The sequence below is a fragment of the Amphibalanus amphitrite genome, unplaced genomic scaffold (assembly GCF_019059575.1).
Source record: "Amphibalanus amphitrite isolate SeventyFive unplaced genomic scaffold, NRLGWU_Aamphi_draft 000021F_arrow, whole genome shotgun sequence".
Classification (NCBI taxonomy): Eukaryota; Metazoa; Arthropoda; class Thecostraca; order Balanomorpha; family Balanidae; genus Amphibalanus; species Amphibalanus amphitrite.
The window spans coordinates 1,727,971-1,751,028 of NW_024881517.1; the positions used below are offsets into that span (position 1 = coordinate 1,727,971).

General features: G+C 46.9%; 2 protein-coding genes across 3 annotated transcripts; both read right to left on the bottom strand.

Moving 5' to 3' along the window:
- Nucleotides 1-880: 880 nt before the first annotated feature.
- On the bottom strand, nucleotides 881-2,407 carry LOC122391268 (acid-sensing ion channel 3-like). Its single transcript, XM_043385032.1, has 2 exons — nucleotides 2,234-2,407; nucleotides 881-2,137 (listed from the first exon to the last, which is right to left on the bottom strand). Exons 1-2 carry the CDS (start codon nucleotides 2,405-2,407, stop codon nucleotides 881-883), a joined length of 1,431 nt encoding a protein of 476 aa, XP_043240967.1.
- Nucleotides 2,408-3,395: 988 nt separating this feature from the next.
- Nucleotides 3,396-7,874, bottom strand: LOC122391170 (cyclin-dependent kinase 9-like). 2 transcript variants are annotated; one of them, XM_043384853.1, is made up of 2 exons: nucleotides 7,813-7,874; nucleotides 3,396-4,848 (listed from the first exon to the last, which is right to left on the bottom strand). In XM_043384853.1, exons 1-2 carry the CDS (start codon nucleotides 7,826-7,828, stop codon nucleotides 3,668-3,670), a joined length of 1,197 nt encoding a protein of 398 aa, XP_043240788.1. In that variant the 5' UTR covers nucleotides 7,829-7,874; the 3' UTR covers nucleotides 3,396-3,667. The 2 variants fall into 2 exon arrangements, with proteins under 2 accessions (XP_043240788.1, XP_043240792.1); XM_043384857.1 differs by lacking the exon at nucleotides 7,813-7,874 and adding an exon at nucleotides 7,764-7,774.
- Between the last annotated feature and the right edge of the window lie 15,184 nt (nucleotides 7,875-23,058).

The following is a 23,058-nucleotide window of genomic DNA, read 5'->3' on the forward strand; positions in this document are numbered from 1 at the left end:
AAATAATGAATTAATTATACGTATCACATCATCTGAAATAGCTTTGAAGTTAAATACGTTCGTAACGTCTAAGTTGTATATACTGCAAGTACTGCGGTACAGTGTAACATCAGGCGTTCTCAACGAGCGACATCTATGGGCCATATTTTAAGTTAACCATAACCAGGGCCATGCATGGCATCCATGCCGCTATATACCTAATTTAAGCCGCCTTACCCGATGGAACACACGAAATCGAGAACACTTCAGTCATGAATCGGCGTTCGTCCGACGTCCATATTGTGAAGCATTTCTTTTCTAAAGTATACTCGTAGTCGTAGCCAGTTTATTGAATGCATCGCCTAAATAGAAGAATTATGCATCTTTGTGAACTAATGTGATGGAATCGTTACTGTGTCCATCGTACGTACTAACTACGTACCTTTAAGTTTCACGAATAGATTCGAACAGCTATTTGCATGAAGTAAGTAATAAGTATGAAACAAGAAATCCAGTGAGGCGCAAACTTTGCGGATATTAACTGAATTAACAAATGCCACTCATCTGCTTTACTAAAAGAACAAATAAATGTTCCTTATTGTAAGTGGGTAACGGATATTGAATGCATCCCAGTCGTTAACTTCGACAAACACGTTAATTGTAGTAAACACGTAATAGATTCGCCACTGTGCCAATTTGCACCTCTTTCCCTAACATGGGGGGACAGATGTCCTCTCGCCCACCTCTCCCTGGCATTAGAAGGGCCGTCCGCCTCGCTCGCTGCTCCCTAGCTTGTGGCGGGCCGTGCGTTTCGTTCGCTGCTCCCTAGCTTGTGGCGGGCCGTCCGCCTCGCTCGCTGCTCCCTAGCTTGTGGCGGGCCGTGCGTTTCGTTCGCCGCTTCCTAGCGTTTGGCGGTCTGTCCGGCGATGCCGCAGCTGGCGGCGGCCACCAGCTCGTGCGCCTCCTCGTCCCACTGGTCGTCCTCCTCCTCGAGCCGCCAGTAGCGGCGCGCCGCCCACAGGCAGCCGTCCTTGATCACCTGGGCGGTGGAGAGGACGGAGACGCCGAGCAGGAGTCCCAGCAGGCCGCCGACGTCGGCCAGGAACTGGATGCCGCTGTAGGCGCGGTACTGGGCGGCGCGCGCCGTCAGGCCGGTCGGGTAGTAGATCTGCACCTGGCTGATGTTGTTGGCCAGCAGCTCGGCCGCGCCGCTCACCGACATCACGTACAGGCTGTAGAAGTTGTTGTCGCACGGTCGGATGCAGCGCGCCAGGCACTCGCTGTAGAGCGAGTCCTCGCGGCGCACCACGCTGCTCAGCAGCGGCTCGAAGCTGGCCGAGTCGTTGCAGAGCGGCTGGGCGCCGGCGATCCACGGCGGCCGGCAGCCGTACTTGGCCTCCAGCCGGTCGGCGATGCAGTTGTAGTGGCACGAGGCGACGTTGTAGTCCTTGACGTCGGCGCAGGAGGCGTCCTGGCGCTGCACCGACGAGTGGAAGCTGCCCTCCAGCTTGGCCTGCACCCGGTCACCGGTGAGCACGCTCAGAGAGTCGTACCAGCCGAGCGCCAGGTCCGACCAGTTGTACTTGGGGTCGTGCACGGTCACCGTCCAGCCGACACCCATGCCGGGGCTGACGTACTCGTCCGGGTCGCTGCGCAGGTACAGCTGGATGCCGGTCTCGATGCCGGGCCGCGGGTGGAGGTCGGCGCGCGGCCGCAGTGTGGTGCAGCCGCCCGACAGCGGCTGCAGCTGCCAGCTCAGCTCGAACGAGCGCAGCCCGTCGGCCAGGCCGGCCCAGACGGGGCACACGCCGTCGTTGCGGCCGTCGCCCAGCTGGCAGGTCATGATGGTCTCCTGGGGCGAGTAGCTGGCCTCTGTCCACAGCTGCTCCAGCGTGGCCGACTGCCACGGGAAGCGCGACCAGCGCGCCTGGAACGCGCGCGAGTTGCGGTCCCAGCTCTGGTTGTAGCGACTCACCACGGAGCGCTTGAAGCCCTCCATGTGGCAGATGGTGACGGCCGGGTAGTACATGCTGGTGTTGTAGACGCGCCGGCTCTCGGTGCCGATCGGCGGGTTTCCGAGCGTCTGGATGCGGTCTACGATCTGGGCGATGAGCACGGCCACGCAGAGCAGCGCCACCAGCAGCCAGACCAGCTGCAGCTGCAGGTGGAGGCCGCGCCGCGACAGCAGCCGGCGCCAGAGCGGCGGCCGCGGACCGGCGCCGGCCGGCCGGCCCGACCCAGAGCGGCGCTCCACCGAGACGGCCGTGCGCGCCGCGCCCGCCGGGCTGCGCTCCCCCAGCCGGCCGCTGCGGATCACTATGGTGGTGGCCGGTCGGCGGACGGGCGCCGGCGCGTCCGGACAGCCCAGGTCCACCTCCTGGGCGCACCACTTGGAGACGGCGCTGCTGGGTCTCGGTGGCACGCCCATCGTCCGGCCCCCACGCCCACAGGTGACACACTGCCCGCCGCTCCAGGATGCAGCCAGCTGCCATCGCCGACCAGACGCCATTAGGGGCAGTTAGAGCCGATAGCGACTCGAGTGCGCGCACCGTAATGAAGCTAATAAATCACTCAGACCAGCACAAAACGCAGCTCGACCGGCTATACGAGCCAGACAGCGCTACTGTTCTCCTTTGTCCTCGCCTATACAGCGAACACAGGGCGGCAAAATTCGCCGTCTGAGCTCTACTGAAAAGCGAACATTTCTAACCGAGCACCGAGCCACCAGTGATGCAACCCACCCTCAAACGAAGACCACATGACGGGTTCACACAGACTGAACTTCGGTGGGCCAGGGGGACAATGAATAGCTACAGCTAGGGATCTGTGACGCAGACACCATTGACACAATGAGCACGGTAATTGCACCGTAATGCCATGAACAGACACCATCATAAGCTAGTTTGTGGTAAATGCAAATGAAATGGATGTTAGTGAATGTAATTGGTATTTAGCGACTCCAGATGTTGATACCCTCTACCCAACAAGACGTTCCCACAAGCCTGCAACATTGAATTCATCAGATAGCACCATTTGTGCAAACTAGACCATTTACCAAACAAGTCATGAGGTCGTCAACCGAGAAAAATCGCTTCCGCTTGTGCTCCACACTCCACAAAAAGCGGATGATTAAGCAAAAATAGAATAGATGAAAAAAGAAACAGCCGATCACCATGACTGCTGCGATTTCACTCATTTACACCTAAATTGAACTAGTTGGATTATGATCGTGACCTTCAGTGTCGAATTAATGATCATTTTCAGTTTCGGCAGGGGACAAGCGAGGGTGTTGGGGGTGCACGGTATGGCAAGAAAGGTAGCCGATGAACAGTCCAGAGCATGAAGTAGTCTCAGCGATCTAAATTTTGCTTGTAGAGAAGCTGTCACTCGATAAGCAGAAATGATAAACATCATGCTACTACAACATACATTTTATTATACAATACACAAATCAGATTCAGTGCCTGGAAGAGCACAATTAACAAAGCATGGCCTACTCACGGGCCATGTGGATTGTATGTAGCTGCACAGCACCCAGTTCGTGTGATGTGCCTGCTGAAGACGTCTTAACGCGCCGCACCTATCACAGTTTGGGCTCTGGTCGGCGCTGCCTCCTCTCGCCAGAGGGCAGCCCCTGCGGCCAGCCAGAGGTAAGTCACTTGGCACGGCGGCGGAGCACTGCTCAGTCTCAGAACACGCGATCCTGGTAGCTGGAGATGTTGTCGACCACGGCGCGCTGCTGCTGCTGCGGCTGCACGGCCGGCCGGGCGGGCATACCGCGCCGCGGCGGCGCCAGGAACTCAAACATGCTCTGCTTGTGCTGCTCCAGCATGCGGCCCAGCTCGGTCGGCATCGGGTCCGTCCAGAAGAAGTCGTGGTTCAGCGCCGTGTCCGAGTCGATCCGCTTAGCCGGGTCCAGCGTCAGCATCCTGTCAAGGAGGTCGCAAGCGTACGCGTCGCGCACGTAGGGCTTCAGGCGCTCCTTGACGCGGCGTTTCTGCTGCTTGGGCAGCTGCACCTTGTTGTAGAGGTCGAGCTCCTCGACGCCCTGCCAGACGTCCGGCCCGATGGAGCCACACAGCTGCGAGATGAGCGTCAGCTGGTGCTGCTCCGAGCTGCCCTGCATGATGGGCGAGCGCGTCCACATCTCGGCCATGATGCAGCCGGCGCCCCAGACGTCCACCGGCGGGCCGTAGTTGCGCTCGCCGAGCAGCAGCTCCGGCGGCCGGTACCACAGCGTCACCACCCGGTTCGTGTAGCGGTTCCGCGTCCCGGAGATCTTGCTGAAGGCGCGCGCCAGACCAAAGTCGGCCAGCTTCAGCACGCCGTTCTTGGTGATGAGCACGTTGGCCGCCTTCATGTCCCTGTGCAGAATGTTGTTCTGATGGATGTAGTAGAGTCCGTTCAGCAGCTGCTGCATCACCTTCTTGATCTCGCCCAGGTTGAATTTGACGTTGATGTTGGAGAGGAGGCCGGCCAGGTCGTGCTCGCAGAACTCGAACACCAGGTAGAAGGTGGAGCGGTGCTTGTTGGCCGCGTTGGCCGGGCCGCGGCAGATCTCCAGCAGCGAGACCACGTTCTCGTTCTTGAGCAGCTGCAGGATTCGGATCTCGCGCAGCGCCGTGATCGGAAAACCCTCCTTCTCGTTCTCCATCAGCACCTTTTTGAGTGCCACGATGCGCGAGCGGTCCGTCTTGAGGCGCGCCTTGAACACCTCGCCGAAGGTGCCCTGGCCGATCTTGGCCATCCGCTCGTACTTGGAGACGTCGTGGCAGAAGGGGTAGCGCAGCGACTCGATGTACGAGTCGAGCTCGCGGCTGCTGCCGCCGCCGCCCGAACTGCTCGGCGACAGCTGGTACATGGCGGCCGCTGTCGGCGGGGGAGGGCACAGGTCAGAGCTTACATGCCGGCCGCTGTTGGCAGCGGAGGGCACGGGTCCAGTCGTTGTCGGAGGGATGGTACGGGTCAGGGCCAACACTGGCAGCGACTCATACTCATACCCACTCCGGTGTTCTATTTTGATGGTGGCTTGCATAATGTCGTTGCTCAACAAAAGCAAATATTTACATTTCATGATTCATCTCATTGCTTTACAGCTTAAAAATGCCAGTAAGACTAGCAACAACATTGGACTTGATCACCTGTTCAGAGTTCTATTGGGGTTCAACTTTATCAATCTAAAGACCATCCACGTCATCACTTAAAAATATGATTCAACAATCACTGAAGGACGTCCAATGACACTGAAAACAATCATTCAAACTGGTACGGCAAGGCGAAACATAGAATACAGCAAGGTTGAACAAAATAATTTGTCTAAAAATGTATATTTTAATTAAAGACATTAACTTAATAACAATAAAATTCGCCAATCCAAAGACTTTTTCCAAGCACTTTTCGTCTTAATTATAGTCAAAATATGTTTGGTTGTGAAGCCTTTGCTAATCACTTATGATTTATTAAAGCAGTGTGGCCAAATTGGTGATGTTGCGGGGAAAGTCGCCCCCAATGAAAAGTATAATGACATCCTCAGAAATTTTAAAATTACATCATCACAACGTTTTTGTTGTGAAAGCATACCTTGTCAAGGAATAAAGACTAAAAATGTTCCAATGTACGATTCACACCGTCATACTCGTACTTTCGCGCTTGCAATGTTTTTTCATCTTTGATGACAATATTTGATTTTTTTTTTTTACTTTCCACCAGAGCTTGACGTCAGGTACCTATAGTTTTTCCACATAACTTGTAAAAACTGCACCTAAAATGACACTGAAGACGATTTTTTTTTTTAAATAGTGACATCCTCATACGACTGTTTTTATACATCCTCCCCCTAACGCTAAACCAATTTGGCCACACTGTATTAAAGAATGCCATCAAATATTGCCCTAGCCCCTAACTATATGTATCAGATTATGTTTGACACTGTCAGAGGTCCATGACCAGTAAAGCATGGTCAATAACATGCTCTTTTCACACCTATTGCAACTAAAAGGCTAAAAAGTAGCAACTGAAATGCTCAAACTTTCTTCCTATAGACTATAGTAACTACCATAACAACACAAAGGTGTAACTATGGAAGGCCAATGGCCATGATGTTTTGACCTGTTGTTGGTAAAAATTTATATATATACATTTGTTTTTCTGTGAAAGCAACAAGGTGTTTTATTTGTAGGTCACCTACTTGTCAGTTGTCACCCTTAATGAAAGATGCTTAAGTCCAGCTATCTCAGCTCACCAAAGTCCAAACAATAGCTGAAAGGCTACTTCATTTGGTGTGTCCAGAGCTCAGTGCCTGTCTCTCCTGCTCATTCCTTTCCATCTCTCTTTCACAACATTGCAAATCTGCTAGCCTGAACATGTGAATAAACATGGGTGCTGTTCAGAACTTCAGTCAGCTTCTTTTTATGACCTACCAGGCTCAAGGCTGCCAGGTTGGTGGCATCCTCAGATTCTGATGGATCAAATTCCCAATGTCTGAGTAGTTCCCCAGAGATGAGCCAGAAAATGCCAGCAAGGAATTTCAATATTGATGTAGGTAAGGCAAAACAGGCAGCGCTGAGCACATGTGGAACTTTGGCTATATGTGAAGATGAACTATGAAGTCTGCTATCTGAGTGATATGTAGGTTGGTAGGTAGGTAGTAGGTTGGTAGGTTGTAGGCATATAGGTTGTATGAAATGTACGTAGGTCGAAGGTTAGTAGGTTAGTAGGTAAGGTTAGGTTTGGTTTGGTTAGATTATGCTTTGGATCTACCTACTCAGCTCTGACTTCCCCCGCGTTCGATGTCTCCCGGACGGCGAAGATTCTATGCCGTCCGGGCCCAAAATGCCGTTCGATGTCGCACGGACGGCAAAGATTCTACGTGACGTCACGTAGAATCTTTGCCGTCCGCGCAGAATCTTTTGAGCGTACTACGGTGGGCAGAGAGGCAATGATGGCGCGTATTTCAAAAGCGGCGCAGCAGCTGTGTACATATGTTGTTGACATTTGTGAGCGGTCTCTATGGAAATGTAAACTTGGGCCTTTTTCAAAACTGACGCACATTGCGTAAGTGGCGCACAAAATGGCCGGTCTCGTCGTCCGACTGTGTGCTTCTTTGAACGCAAAATAGAATATTCTGCGTAGAATGTTCTTCGTCCGAGGAGACATCGAACGCGGCCTTCATCTTTAGATTTACTGAACTTTCTGCCGAGCTGGGGGTGCCTGGGAGCGGCAAATCTGGTGCCACCCCAGCAGTGAACTTAATCCCTACCGTCTACTACAGCTTCAAAGCCAAGCCTGTGTGGAACTTGGAGAGTTCAGGCATCCCTATCTCAGCACAAACATCCACCTATGATGCTGAATTGAGGTTTTTGCTATCCTTTTTTAGGGTTTTATTAACAACTAGATAAAATCAGCTGACTGGCCACTGGCCAGCTGGCGACGTACAATAGCTGTGGCGTTTCTTGATATAAACACTGTAGTAGTAAGTAGAGGGACATGAACACTAAAAAGTAAAAATAGCACTTATAGAAAAATTAATAGGCAGGAATTTAGTTGTGCATACCTAGCATTGATACATAACAAGCTCTGCTAGTGCCAGACTCACTGCCAACATACGGCGCCAGCTGGCAAATAATCCAGAAAATAGTACCGCCCCTTTTTTGTTCCCTTAGGTACCTAGGTATATAAAATTCTCATGGTTGAAAGAATTTACCCAAAGCCCATATTGATATATTAGAGTAAAACTGCATCAAGGTTATAAAATTATCATAAATTGTGAAAGATGAGTTTCTGACAAAAATAAGATTTCACCACCCATCCCCATCCAATGCGGCTTCTACTTACAAATACAAATATTCATGACAATGCCCGATGGGAACGGATCAGTATTGGTCTTGTAATTATTGGCCAATAGAAAATAGTAGCTACTTACCGCAATTAAATAACTTTCAAACGCAGATTATCAGCAGCACCAGCCAAGGCCGTGCACCAACTCCTTCGCGTTTCTACGACATACAATGTAACGGAAGTTGGCACAGATTCAGCACAGATTCAGCACAGCACAGATTCGGTAGGGGGAAAAAAGGCCCCGGTAGAGGGAAACCTTTATGACCCGTTTTCCCCTAGAAATGACGTCACAAAGAGGTAAAAATGGGTATCAATCGAAAGCTCTCGTTTGCCCAGACACAGTCCTGCAGGAAAATTTCACTTTTTCCCCATAGGAAAGTTTGTACGGGAAAATCAAAATTTTGGGTCAATGGGGGGTCCCCCCAGATTTCGTTCAAAATCGGCACACAGGTGCCCCACCACCAGCCGAGAAACTTTCCCCAAAACGGTCCCCGTTGCATTGACGTTTAAGGCCCGTAAAGCCCCCTAGACTCGTAAAATATCCGTAAAATCGCCTTTGTACGGACAAAAAAGTGGTGCTATGGTAAAAATGGGTATCAATGGAAAGCTCTCGTTTACCCAGACACAGTCCTGCAGGAAAATTTCACTTTTTCCCCATAGGAAAGTTTGTACGGGAAAATCAAAATTTTGGGTCAATGGGGGGTCCCCCCCGATTTCGTTCAAAATCGGCACACAGGTGCCCCACCACCAGCCGAGAAACTTTCCCCAAAACGGTCCCCGTTGCATTGACGTTTAAGGCCCGTAAAGCCCCCTAGACTCGTAAAATATCCGTAAAATCGCCTTTGTACGGACAAAAAAGTGGTGCTATGGTAAAAATGGGTATCAATGGAAAGCTCTCGTTTACCGAGACACAGTCCTGCAGGAAAATTCCACTTTTTCCCCATAGGAAAGTTGGTACGGGAAAATCAAAATTTTGGGTCAATGGGGGGTAACCCCCCGATTTCGTTCAAAATCGGCACAAAGGTGCCCCACCACCAGCCGAGAAACTTTCCCCAAAACGGTCCCCGTTGCATTGACGTTTAAGGCCCGTAAGGCCCCCTAGACTCGTAAAATATCCGTAAAATCGCCTTTGTACGGACAAAAAAGTGGTGCTATGGTAGAAATGGGTATCAATGGAAAGCTGTCGTTTACCCAGACACAGTCCTGCAGGAAAATTCCACTTTTTCCCCATAGGAAAGTTGGTACGGGAAAATCAAAATTTTGGGTCAATGGGGGGTCCCCCCGATTTCGTTCAAAATCGGCACACAGGTGCCCCACCACCAGCCGAGAAACTTTCCCCAAAACGGTCCCCGTTGCATTGACGTTTAAGGCCCGTAAAGCCCCCTAGACTCGTAAAATATCCGTAAAATCGCCTTTGTACGGACAAAAAAGTGGTGCTATGGTAAAAATGGGTATCAATCGAAAGCTCTCGTTTACCCAGACACAGTCCTGCAGGAAAATTTCACTTTTTCCCATAGGAAAGTTTGTACGGGAAAATCAAAATTTTGGGTCAATGGGGGTCCCCCCCGATTTCGTTCAAAATCGGCACACAGGTGCCCTACCACCAGCCGAGAAACTTTCCCCAAAACGGTCCCCGTTGCATTGACGTTTAAGGCCCGTAAAGCCCCCTAGACTCGTAAAATATCCGTAAAATCGCCTTTGTACGGACAAAAAAGTGGTGCTAGTGGTGACCCAAAATTTTGATTTTCCCGTACAAACTTTCCTATGGGGAAAAAGTAAAATTTTCCTGCAGGACTGTGTCTGGGTAAACGAGAGCTTTCGATTGATACCCATTTTTACCATAGCACCACTTTTTTGTCCGTACAAAGGCGATTTTACGGATATTTTACGAGTCTAGGGGGCTTTACGGGCCTTAAACGTCAATGCAACGGGGACCGTTTTGGGGAAAGTTTCTCGGCTGGTGGTGGGGCACCTGTGTGCCGATTTTGAACGAAATCGGGGGGACCCCCCATTGACCCAAAATTTTGATTTTCCCGTACAAACTTTCCTATGGGGAAAAAGTAAAATTTTCCTGCAGGACTGTGTCTGGGTAAACGAGAGCTTTCGATTGATACCCTTTTTTACCATAGCACCACTTTTTCGTCCGTACAAGAGCGATTTTACGGATATTTTACGAGTCTAGGGGGCTTTACGGGCCTTAAACGTCAATGCAACGGGGACCGTTTTGGGGAAAGTTTCTCGGCTGGTGGTAGGGCACCTGTGTGCCGATTTTGAACGAAATCGGGGGGGGACCCCCATTGACCCAAAATTTTGATTTTCCCGTACAAACTTTCCTATGGGGAAAAGGTGAAATTTTCCTGCAGGACTGTGTCTGGGTAAACGAGAGCTTTCGATTGATACCCATTTTTACCATAGCACCACTTTTTTGTCCGTACAAAGGCGATTTTACGGATATTTTACGAGTCTAGGGGGCCTTACGGGCCTTAAACGTCAATGCAACGGGGACCGTTTTGGGGAAAGTTTCTCGGCTGGTGGTGGGGCAGCTGTGTGCCGATTTTGAACGAAATCGGGGGGGACCCCCCATTGACCCAAAATTTTGATTTTCCCGTACAAACTTTCCTATGGGGAATAAGTGGAATTTTCCTGCAGGACTGTGTCTGGGTAAACGAGAGCTTTCCATTGATACCCATTTTTACCATAGCACCACTTTTTTGTCCGTACAAAGGCGATTTTACGGATATTTTACGAGTCTAGGGGGCTTTACGGGCTTTAAACGTCAATGCAACGGGGACCGTTTTGGGGAAAGTTTCTCGGCTGGTGGTGGGGCACCTGTGTGCCGATTTTGAACGAAATCGGGGGGGACCCCCCATTGACCCAAAATTTTGATTTTCCCGTACAAACTTTCCTATGGGGAAAAAGTGAAATTTTCCTGCAGGACTGTGTCTGGGTAAACGAGAGCTTTCGATACCCATTTTTACCATAGCACCACTTTTTTGTCCGTACAAAGGCGATTTTACGGATATTTTACGAGTCTAGGGGGCTTTACGGGCCTTAAACGTCAATGCAACGGGGACCGTTTTGGGGAAAGTTTCTCGGCTGGTGGTGGGGCACCTGTGTGCCGATTTTGAACGAAATCGGGGGGGGACCCCCCATTGACCCAAAATTTTGATTTTCCCGTACAAACTTTCCTATGGGGAAAAAGTGGAATTTTCCTGCAGGACTGTGTCTGGGTAAACGAGAGCTTTCCATTGATACCCATTTTTACCATAGCACCACTTTTTTGTCCGTACAAAGGCGATTTTACGGATATTTTACGAGTCTAGGGGGCTTTACGGGCCTTAAACGTCAATGCAACGGGGACCGTTTTGGGGAAAGTTTCTCGGCTGGTGGTGGGGCACCTGTGTGCCGATTTTGAACGAAATCGGGGGGACCCCCCATTGACCCAAAATTTTGATTTTCCCGTACCAACTTTCCTATGGGGAAAAAGTGGAATTTTCCTGCAGGACTGTGTCTGGGTAAACGAGAGCTTTCCATTAATACAAATTTTTACCATAGCACCACTTTTTTGTCCGTACAAAGGCGATTTTACGGATATTTTACGAGTCTAGGGGGCTTTACGGGCCTTAAACGTCAATGCAACGGGGACCGTTTTGGGGAAAGTTTCTCGGCTGGTGGTGGGGCACCTGTGTGCCGATTTTGAACGAAATCGGGGGGGACCCCCCATTGACCCAAAATTTTGATTTTCCCGTACAAACTTTCCTATGGGGAAAAAGTGAAATTTTCCTGCAGGACTGTGTCTGGGTAAACGAGAGCTTTCGATTGATACCCATTTTTACCATAGCACCACTTTTTTGTCCGTACAAAGGCGATTTTACGGATATTTTACGAGTCTAGGGGGCCTTACGGGCCTTAAACGTCAATGCAACGGGGACCGTTTTGGGGAAAGTTTCTCGGCTGGTGGTGGGGCAGCTGTGTGCCGATTTTGAACGAAATCGGGGGGGACCCCCCATTGACCCAAAATTTTGATTTTCCCGTACAAACTTTCCTATGGGGAATAAGTGGAATTTTCCTGCAGGACTGTGTCTGGGTAAACGAGAGCTTTCCATTGATACCCATTTTTACCATAGCACCACTTTTTTGTCCGTACAAAGGCGATTTTACGGATATTTTACGAGTCTAGGGGGCTTTACGGGCTTTAAACGTCAATGCAACGGGGACCGTTTTGGGGAAAGTTTCTCGGCTGGTGGTGGGGCACCTGTGTGCCGATTTTGAACGAAATCGGGGGGGACCCCCCATTGACCCAAAGTTTTGATTTTCCCGTACAAACTTTCCTATGGGGAAAAAGTGAAATTTTCCTGCAGGACTGAGTCTGGGTAAACGAGAGCTTTCGATTGATACCCATTTTTACCATAGCACCACTTTTTTGTCCGTACAAAGGCGATTTTACGGATATTTTACGAGTCTAGGGGGCTTTACGGGCCTTAAACGTCAATGCAACGGGGACCGTTTTGGGGAAAGTTTCTCGGCTGGTGGTGGGACACCTGTGTGCCGATTTTGAACGAAATCGGGGGGGACCCCCCATTGACCCAAAATTTTGATTTTCCCGTACAAACTTTCCTATGGGGAAAAAGTGAAATTTTCCTGCAGGACTGTGTCTGGGTAAACGAGAGCTTTCCATTGATACCCATTTTTACCATAGCACCACTTTTTTGTCCGTACAAAGGCGATTTTACGGATATTTTACGAGTCTAGGGGGCTTTACGGGCCTTAAACGTCAATGCAACGGGGACCGTTTTGGGGAAAGTTTCTCGGCTGGTGGTGGGGCACCTGTGTGCCGATTTTGAACGAAATCGGGGGGGACCCCCCATTGACCCAAAATTTTGATTTTCCCGTACAAACTTTCCTATGGGGAAAAAGTGAAATTTTTCTGCAGGACTGTGTCTGGGTAAACGAGAGCTTTCGATTGATACCCATTTTTACCATAGCACCACTTTTTTGTCCGTACAAAGGCGATTTTACGGATATTTTACGAGTCTAGGGGGCTTTACGGGCCTTAAACGTCAATGCAACGGGGACCGTTTTGGGGAAAGTTTCTCGGCTGGTGGTGGGGCACCTGTGTGCCGATTTTGAACGAAATCGGGGGGACCCCCCCATTGACCCAAAATTTTGATTTTCCCGTACCAACTTTCCTATGGGGAAAAAGTGGAATTTTCCTGCAGGACTGTGTCTGGGTAAACGAGAGCTTTCCATTGATACCCATTTTTACCATAGCACCACTTTTTTGTCCGTACAAAGGCGATTTTACGGATATTTTACGAGTCTAGGGGGCTTTACGGGCCTTAAACGTCAATGCAACGGGGACCGTTTTGGGGAAAGTTTCTCGGCTGGTGGTGGGGCAGCTGTGTGCCGATTTTGAACGAAATCGGGGGGGACCCCCCATTGACCCAAAATTTTGATTTTCCCGTACAAACTTTCCTATGGGGAAAAAGTGAAATTTTCCTGCAGGACTGTGTCTGGGTAAACGAGAGCTTTCGATTGATACCCATTTTTACCATAGCACCACTTTTTTGTCCGTACAAAGGCGATTTTACGGATATTTTACGAGTCTAGGGGGCCTTACGGGCCTTAAACGTCAATGCAACGGGGACCGTTTTGGGGAAAGTTTCTCGGCTGGTGGTGGGGCAGCTGTGTGCCGATTTTGAACGAAATCGGGGGGACCCCCCATTGACCCAAAATTTTGATTTTCCCGTACAAACTTTCCTATGGGGAATAAGTGGAATTTTCCTGTAGGACTGTGTCTGGGTAAACGAGAGCTTTCCATTGATACCCATTTTTACCATAGCACCACTTTTTTGTCCGTACAAAGGCGATTTTACGGATATTTTACGAGTCTAGGGGGCTTTACGGGCTTTAAACGTCAATGCAACGGGGACCGTTTTGGGGAAAGTTTCTCGGCTGGTGGTGGGGCACCTGTGTGCCGATTTTGAACGAAATCGGGGGGGACCCCCCATTGACCCAAAATTTTGATTTTCCCGTACAAACTTTCCTATGGGGAAAAAGTGAAATTTTCCTGCAGGACTGTGTCTGGGTAAACGAGAGCTTTCGATTGATACCCATTTTTACCATAGCACCACTTTTTTGTCCGTACAAAGGCGATTTTACGGATATTTTACGAGTCTAGGGGGCTTTACGGGCCTTAAACGTCAATGCAACGGGGACCGTTTTGGGGAAAGTTTCTCGGCTGGTGGTGGGGCACCTGTGTGCCGATTTTGAACGAAATCGGGGGGGACCCCCCATTGACCCAAAATTTTGATTTTCCCGTACCAACTTTCCTATGGGGAAAAAGTGGAATTTTCCTGCAGGACTGTGTCTGGGTAAACGAGAGCTTTCCATTGATACCCATTTTTACCATAGCACCACTTTTTTGTCCGTACAAAGGCGATTTTACGGATATTTTACGAGTCTAGGGGGCTTTACGGGCCTTAAACGTCAATGCAACGGGGACCGTTTTGGGGAAAGTTTCTCGGCTGGTGGTGGGGCACCTGTGTGCCGATTTTGAACGAAATCGGGGGGGACCCCCCATTGACCCAAAATTTTGATTTTCCCGTACAAACTTTCCTATGGGGAAAAAGTGGAATTTTCCTGCAGGACTGTGTCTGGGTAAACGAGAGCTTTCCATTGATACCCATTTTTACCATAGCACCACTTTTTTGTCCGTACAAAGGCGATTTTACGGATATTTTACGAGTCTAGGGGGCTTTACGGGCCTTAAACGTCAATGCAACGGGGACCGTTTTGGGGAAAGTTTCTCGGCTGGTGGTGGGGCACCTGTGTGCCGATTTTGAACGAAATCGGGGGACCCCCCATTGACCCAAAATTTTGATTTTCCCGTACCAACTTTCCTATGGGGAAAAAGTGGAATTTTCCTGCAGGACTGTGTCTGGGTAAACGAGAGCTTTCCATTGATACCCATTTTTACCATAGCACCACTTTTTTGTCCGTACAAAGGCGATTTTACGGATATTTTACGAGTCTAGGGGGCTTTACGGGCCTTAAACGTCAATGCAACGGGGACCGTTTTGGGGAAAGTTTCTCGGCTGGTGGTGGGGCACCTGTGTGCCGATTTTGAACGAAATCGGGGGGGACCCCCCATTGACCCAAAGTTTTGATTTTCCCGTACAAACTTTCCTATGGGGAAAAAGTGAAATTTTCCTGCAGGACTGAGTCTGGGTAAACGAGAGCTTTCGATTGATACCCATTTTTACCATAGCACCACTTTTTTGTCCGTACAAAGGCGATTTTACGGATATTTTACGAGTCTAGGGGGCTTTACGGGCCTTAAACGTCAATGCAACGGGGACCGTTTTGGGGAAAGTTTCTCGGCTGGTGGTGGGACACCTGTGTGCCGATTTTGAACGAAATCGGGGGGGACCCCCCATTGACCCAAAATTTTGATTTTCCCGTACAAACTTTCCTATGGGGAAAAAGTGAAATTTTCCTGCAGGACTGTGTCTGGGTAAACGAGAGCTTTCGATTGATACCCATTTTTACCATAGCACCACTTTTTTGTCCGTACAAAGGCGATTTTATGGATATTTTACGAGTCTAGGGGGCTTTACGGGCCTTAAACGTCAATGCAACGGGGACCGTTTTGGGGAAAGTTTCTCGGCTGGTGGTGGGGCACCTGTGTGCCGATTTTGAACGAAATCGGGGGGGACCCCCCATTGACCCAAAATTTTGATTTTCTCGTACAAACTTTCCTATGGGGAAAAAGTGAAATTTTCCTGCAGGACTGTGTCTGGGTAAACGAGAGCTTTCGATTGATACCCATTTTTACCTCTTTGTGACGTCATTTCTAGGGGAAAACGGGTCATAAAGGTTTCCCTCTACCGGGGCCTTTTTTCCCCCTACCGAATCTGTGCTGTGCTGAATCTGTGCTGAATCTGTGCCAACTTCCGTTACACCGACATACAATCAATCCTGAATCCAAAGATGTTCAAAGCATGTACTATTTTTAGCAAACTCTGTGAGTACGGCCTTGATTGTGAGTGCTAGCGATACGCGTGCTAGCGATAGTCATAAGCCAACATTATTTGTCGAGTGACTTTTCAAGTCAAATTGAATCAAATTGAATGAAATTGAGGGGTCATGAATCAATATTCATATGATTTTAAGAACGTATTTGTGATTTGAAATAGGCCAAATAGCATTTAAAGGGAAACAACATTTAGCATTCCTCAACGTTGATTGGTCAAAGAACATGCTAGAGATATATTGAACAAGGGTAAGAGAAAACCATGTATGAATCTTAAGCGTCATAAATGAATCACCATGCGAATACACTTGGCTAGCAATTTCTATTATATCTAAATGCTAAGATATAGAAGCTGTCAGAGGCGGTTGAAACCTATTACAAATACCCGGCAGGACCCCCACTGGTTGACCTGACCTAGCCTAAGTGCATGAAGACATCATCCATGGTCAAAACTAACATGATATTCGTGATCAGCACCCCGATAAACCCCTAGGAAGCCACGTTCTAAAATCCCGAATTTCCCGACTTTTGGGCCATTGACCTGGACCTGGAAGGTCAGTTAATGACCTAAGACCTTAACAAGTTAACCCGCGCCACGCGGGGGGCAGAATCTGCCCCCTCCCGTTTATCGCCAATAACTTCTTAACGCGTTAGGCCAGCGACGTCAAACTTTCAGTACCTTATCAAGGTCAAGGTAGGTACAGTCCACAGCAGAAGTAATGTGGGGTTGAAGTCATGGGTATCTGAAGCTAAGGAACGATTAGCCAAACGTGAGCCAGACTACAATGAAACTTTGAATGTAGCTTATATGTATCGTCACCCTTGCGGCTGCAACTTTAGCTATTGACATCTTCTTTTCGATCACTCCGCATTAAACAATCGCCAGTCAAAGCCAACCGTTGAGATTGGTAAAACCCCACATTACTTTAGCGGTGGGCTGTAGGTACCTACATCAATTTAACCCGCGCCTTGATGGGGTCTGCCGAGCAACGTGGTCTGATGGGGGGGGGGGGGCATTTTGCCCCCCCCCCCTAAGATCTAGAGAACCACGCAACATAGCGACAAGCGGTAAACGGTGTTGGATAGCCCCAACGGGGAACTACCTTGTGACCCAATTTCATTGACCTCGGTCAAACTGATGACGTCACAGGTCAGGTCAAAGGTCGAATTTTCACCGTTTACAGGCATTTCAGGAAATGCGTTGTAAAATCGAGTAAAATGCATTTCATTGAAAGTCATCGATGGGGTAATGTTCTTCAAACACATATTTTGCTATTTGAGGTCACTGATACCAGGTCAGGTCACAGAGGTCAGGTCACTGGGGGGGGGGGGGTTACAATATGAAAGTGTCGTGTGATACATGCTTTATGATCCATTTTACATGACAAATGCGATTATGTGGGTCAGGCAGACGACAGGGCCAGCTTAGGTCACGTTTTGGTCAAGGTCAGGTCAAGGTCAGGTCAAGGTCAGGTCAAGGTCAGGTCAAGGTCAGGTCAAGGTCAGGTCAAATTTCAAAGTTGATATTTTGCATAAAATGGGTATCGATTCGATGCAGCTCGTCACGGGGAGTTCAATGGTGGTCTCCGTTTTGCGCTACGAGGTCTAGAATTGCTAAAAATTGAGTTCAAAAATTTGACGTCATCAATTTTTAACAGTTTTTTTCGCTATAACTTGGCCAAAAAAGAGGTATCGATCTAAAATTGGTATGTTTATCGAAGAGCGCAGGGACTATCACATATATTCCGGTTTTTTAGAAATTCGAAAAAAGGGAATTTTTTGAGTTTTCTAAAAAAAATCATTTTTTTATTTTTTTTTGGTCAAAATCCCAAAATTTCGATAATCCGAGATAGCAGTTTTGTAGCGCCGTCTTTTCTCTACACAACCACATAAAGAACTTTAAAATTGCTTGTTAACTGTAGACTTGGTGAGCGTTTCAAGATGTCATGTTTTTTGCTCATTTTTTCTCGAACATGACCTCAGTTTGACCTCAATAACTCCTGACCTGAGGTGACCTGTGACTTGAAATTTTGTGTGAAGGTGTCAAATTGATGCCCGGTAAGGTACCCAAAATTTGGCGGCGCTGCGCGCCGCCGTTTTCTCGCTATTTAAGAAAAACCACAGGGCGCGGGTTAATTAACACGCGCACCGACGGGGGTCTGCGCCAACTTCGCACCGACACGGGGGGGGGGGCGGATGACCGCCCCCCTGAGATCTCGAGAACGAAGCAAGATCGCGACAAGCGGTAAACGGCATGGGATAGGCACTGACAAGGTCTACAATTTTTACAAAGGTCATTTTCAGGGGACGGTTCAGTTTTTGGTGAATAACTTCGCAAAAAACGGTCGCAGAGCCGCGATTTTGGCAGCATCGTGTTCGCCTTGCTCAGGCGCGTCGAATGATATAGGGGAGAGTGGGGAAAGATGCCCAGGGTTTTGCTATGTCATATACCTATTATTCGAAAATGACGATGGGAAAGCAAAAACTTGGAGTTTCAACGGAAGCCGACATCATTTTTCTCCAAAAATATCACACTTCCGTGCCTGAAATATGATAATTTTGTTTGCTATTAAGCATTTTCCCGAAGAAGTGAAAGGGGGCATCTTACCCCACAGGGTGGGAAAGACGCCCCCTGGCGTTGAGGAAGATGCCCCCTGCACTATAAGTGACATAAAAGGGCACGTGAATCGCCTGAACGAATCAGTAGTCCCTTCGAGCCTGCAGTAGACACCAAACGTCATCGTAAGGACGTCCGTGAAGTTAGCGTCGTATTCCGCGACGGATTCAGCGTCGAGTCCGAATTTCAACTAAACCCAACCTATCCGTTGCAGTTTGGGACGCTGATTCCGAATATCGTATTCATTTCAAATTTCAAGGTCATCTTCAAGGTCAAATCACGGAATGAAATTGAGTTCCCGATTTTTCCTACACCGATCGTCCGATCCGATTTCTGAAGGTCGCATTCGAAAGCTAGGGTCAGAATCTCGAATTCCCTAATATATACCTTATTAAAAATATTTGACCTTAAAGGTCAAATCACGGTTTGAAATTTTGAGTCCCCTATTTTTTCTACAACGATCGTCCGATCCAATTTCTGATGGTCGCATTCGATAGCTAGGGTCAGAATCTCGAGTTCCCTAATATATACCTTATTAAAAATATTTGACCTTAAAGGTCAAATCACGGATTGAAATTTTGAGTCCCCCTATTTTTTCTACACCGATCGTCCGATCCAATTTCTGATGGTCGCATTCGATAGCTAGGGTCAGAATCTCGAGTTCCCTAATACATACCTTATAAAAAAGATTTGACCTTAAAGGTCAAATCACGGATTGAAATTTTGAGTCCCCCGATTTTTTCTACACCGATCGTCCGATCCAATTTCTGATGGTCGCATTCGATAGCTAGGGTCAGAATCTCGAGTTCCCTAATATATACCTTATTAAAAATATTTGACCTTAAAGGTCAAATCACGGATTGAAATATTGAGTCCCCCTATTTTTTCTGCACCGATCGTCCGATCCAATTTCTGATGGTCGCATTCGATAGCTAGGGTCAGAATCTCGAGTTCCCTTATATATACCGTATTAAAAATATTTGACCTTAAAGGTCAAATCACGGATTGAAATTTTGAGTCCCCCAATTTTTTCTACACCGATCGTCCGATCCGATTTCTGATGGTCGCATTCGATAGCTAGGGTCAGAATCTCGAGTTCCCTAATATATACCTTATTAAAAATATTTGACCTTAAAGGTCAAATCACGGATATTCGACCTTAAAGGTCACATCAGGATTGAAATTTTGAGTCCCCCGATTTTTTCTACACCGATCGTCCGATCCGATTTCTGAAGGTCGCATTCGATAGCTAGGGTCAGAATCTCGAATTCCCTAATAAATACCTTATTAAAAATCTTTGACCTTAAAGGTCAAATCAAGGATTGAAATTTTGAGTCCCCTATTTTTTCTACACCGATCGTCCGATCCAATTTCTGATGGTCGCATTCGATAGCTAGGGTCAGAATCTCGAGTTCCCTAATATATACCTTATTAAAAATATTTGACCTTAAAGGTCAAATCACGGATTGAAATTTTTAGTCCCCCTAATTTTTCTACACCGATCGTCCGATCCAATTTCTGATGGTCGCATTCGATAGCTAGGGTCAGAATCTCGAGTTCCCTTATATATACCTTATTAAAAATATTTGACCTTAAAGGTCAAATCACGGATTGAAATTTTGAGTCCCCCGATTTTTTCTACACCGATCGTCCGATCCGATTTCTGAAGATCGCATTCGATAGCAAGGGTCAGAATCTCGAATTCCCTAATATATACCTTATTAAAAATATTTGACCTTAAAGGTCAAATCACGGATTGAAATTTTGAGTCCCCCTATTTTTTCTACACCGATCGTCCGATCCAATTTCTGATGGTCGCATTCGATAGCTAGGGTCAGAATCTCGAGTTCCCTAATATATACCATATTGAAAATATTTGACCTTAATGGTCCAATCACGGATATTCGACCTAGTTAAAGGTCACATCACGGATTGAAATTTTGAGTCCCCCGATTTTTTCTACACCGATCGTCCGATCCGATCCGATTTGACCTTTAAGGTCAAATATTTTTAAAAAGGTATATATTAGGGAACTCGAGATTCTGACCATAGCTATCGAATGCGACCATCAGAAATCGGATCGGACGATCGGTGTAGAAAAAATTGGGGGACTCAAAATTTAAATCCGTGATTTGACCTTTAAGGTCAAATATTTTTAATAAGGTATATATTAGGGAACTCGAGATTCTGACCCTAGCTATCGAATGCGACCTTCAGAAATTGGATCGGACGATCGGTGTAGAAAAAATAGGGGGACTCAAAATTTCAATCCGTGATTTGACCTTTAAGGTCAAATATTTTTAATAAGGTATATATTAGGGAACTCGAGATTCTGACCCCTAGCCATCGAATGCGACAATTAGAAATTGGATCGGACGATCAGTGTAGAAAAAATAGGGGACTCAAAATTTCAATCCGTGATTTGACCTTTAAGGTCAAATATTTTTAATAAGGTATGCATTAGGGAACTCGAGATTCTGACCCTAGCTATCGAATGCGACCATCAGAAATTGGATCGGACGATCGGTGTAGAAAAAATAGGGGGACTCAAAATTTCAATCCGTGATTTGACCTTTAAGGTCAAATATTTTTTATAAGGTATATATTAGGGAACTCGAGATTCTGACCCTAGCTATCGAATGCGACCATCAGAAATTGGATCGGACGATCGGTGTCGAAAAAAATAGGGGGACTCAAAATTTCAATCCGTGATTTGACCTTTAAGGTCAAATATTTTTAAGAAGATATATATTAGGGAATTCGAGGTTCTGACCCTAGCTTTCGAATGCGACCTTCAGAAATCGGATCGGACGATCGGTGTAGAAAAAATTGGGGGACTCAAAATTTCAATCCGTGATGTGACCTTTAAGGTCAAATATCCGTGATTTGATCTTTAAGGTCAAATATTTTTAATAAGGTATATATTAGGGAACTCGAGATTCTGACCCTAGCTATCGAATGCGACCATCAGAAATTGGATCGGACGATCGGTGTAGAAAAAATAGGGGGACTCAAAATTTCAATCCGTGATTTGACCTTTAAGGTCAAATATTTTTAATAAGGTATATATTAGGGAACTCGAGATTCTGACCCAAGCTATGGAATGCGACCATCAGAAATTGGATAGGACGATCGGTGTAGAAAAAATAGGAGGACTCAAAATTTCAATCCGTGATTTGACCTTTAAGGTCAAATATCCGTGATTTGATCTTTAAGGTCAAATATTTTTAATAAGGTATATATCAGGGAACTCGAGATTCTGACTCTAGCTATCGAATGCGACCATCAGAAATCGGATCGGACGATCGGTGTAGAAAAATTGGGGGACTCAAAATTTCAATCCGTGATTTGACCTTTAAGGTCAAATATTTTTAATAAGGTATATATTAGGGAATTCGAGATTCTGACCCTAGCTATCGAATGCGACCTTCAGAACTCGGATCGGACGATCGGTGTAGAAAAAATCTTGGGGACTCAAAATTTCAATCCGTGATGTGACCTTTAAGGTCGAATATCCGTGATTTGACCTTTAAGGTCAAATATTTTTAATAAGGTATATATTAGGGAACTCGAGATTCTGACCATAGCTATCGAATGCGACCATCAGAAATCGGATCGGACGATCGCTGTAGAAAAAATTGGGGGACTCAAAATTTCAATCCGTGATTTGACCTTTAAGGTCAAATAATTTTAAGAAGGTTTATATTAGGGAACTCGAGATTCTGACCCTAGCTATCGAATGCGAACATCAGAAATTGGATCGGACGATCGGTGTTGAAAAAATAGGGGGACTCAAAATTTCAATCCGTGATTTGACCTTTAAGGTCAAATATTTTTAATAAGGTATGTATTAGGGAACTCGAGATTCTGACCCTAGCTATCGAATGCGACCATCAGAAATTGGATCGGACGATCGGTGTAGAAAAAATAGGGGGACTCAAAACTTCAATCCGTGATTTGACCTTTAAGGTCAAATATTTTTAATAAGGTATGTATTAGGGAACTCGAGATTCTGACCCTAGCTATCGAATGCAACCATCAGAAATTGGATCGGACGATCGGTGTAGAAAAAATAGGGGGACTCAAAGTTTCAATCCGTGATTTGACCTTTAAGGTTAAATATTTTTAATAAGGTATATATTAGGGAATTCGAGATTCTGACCCTAGCTTTCGAATGCGACCTTCAGAAATTGGATCGGACGATCGGTGTAGAAAAAATAGGGGGACTCAATTTCAATCCGTGATTTGACCTTTAAGGTCAAATATTTTTAATAAGGTATATATTAGGGAACTCGAGATTCTGACCCTAGCTATCGAATGCGACCATCAGAAATTGGATAGGACGATCGGTGTAGAAAAAATAGGGGGACTCAAAATTTCAATCCGTGATTTGACCTTTAAGGTCAAATATCCGTGATTTGATCTTTAAGGTCAAATATTTTTAATAAGGTATATATTAGGGAACTCGAGATTCTGACTCTAGCTATCGAATGTGACCATCAGAAATCGGATCGGACGATCGGTGTAGAAAAAATTGGGGGACTCAAAATTTCAATCCGTGATTTGACCTTTAAGGTCAAATATTTTTAAT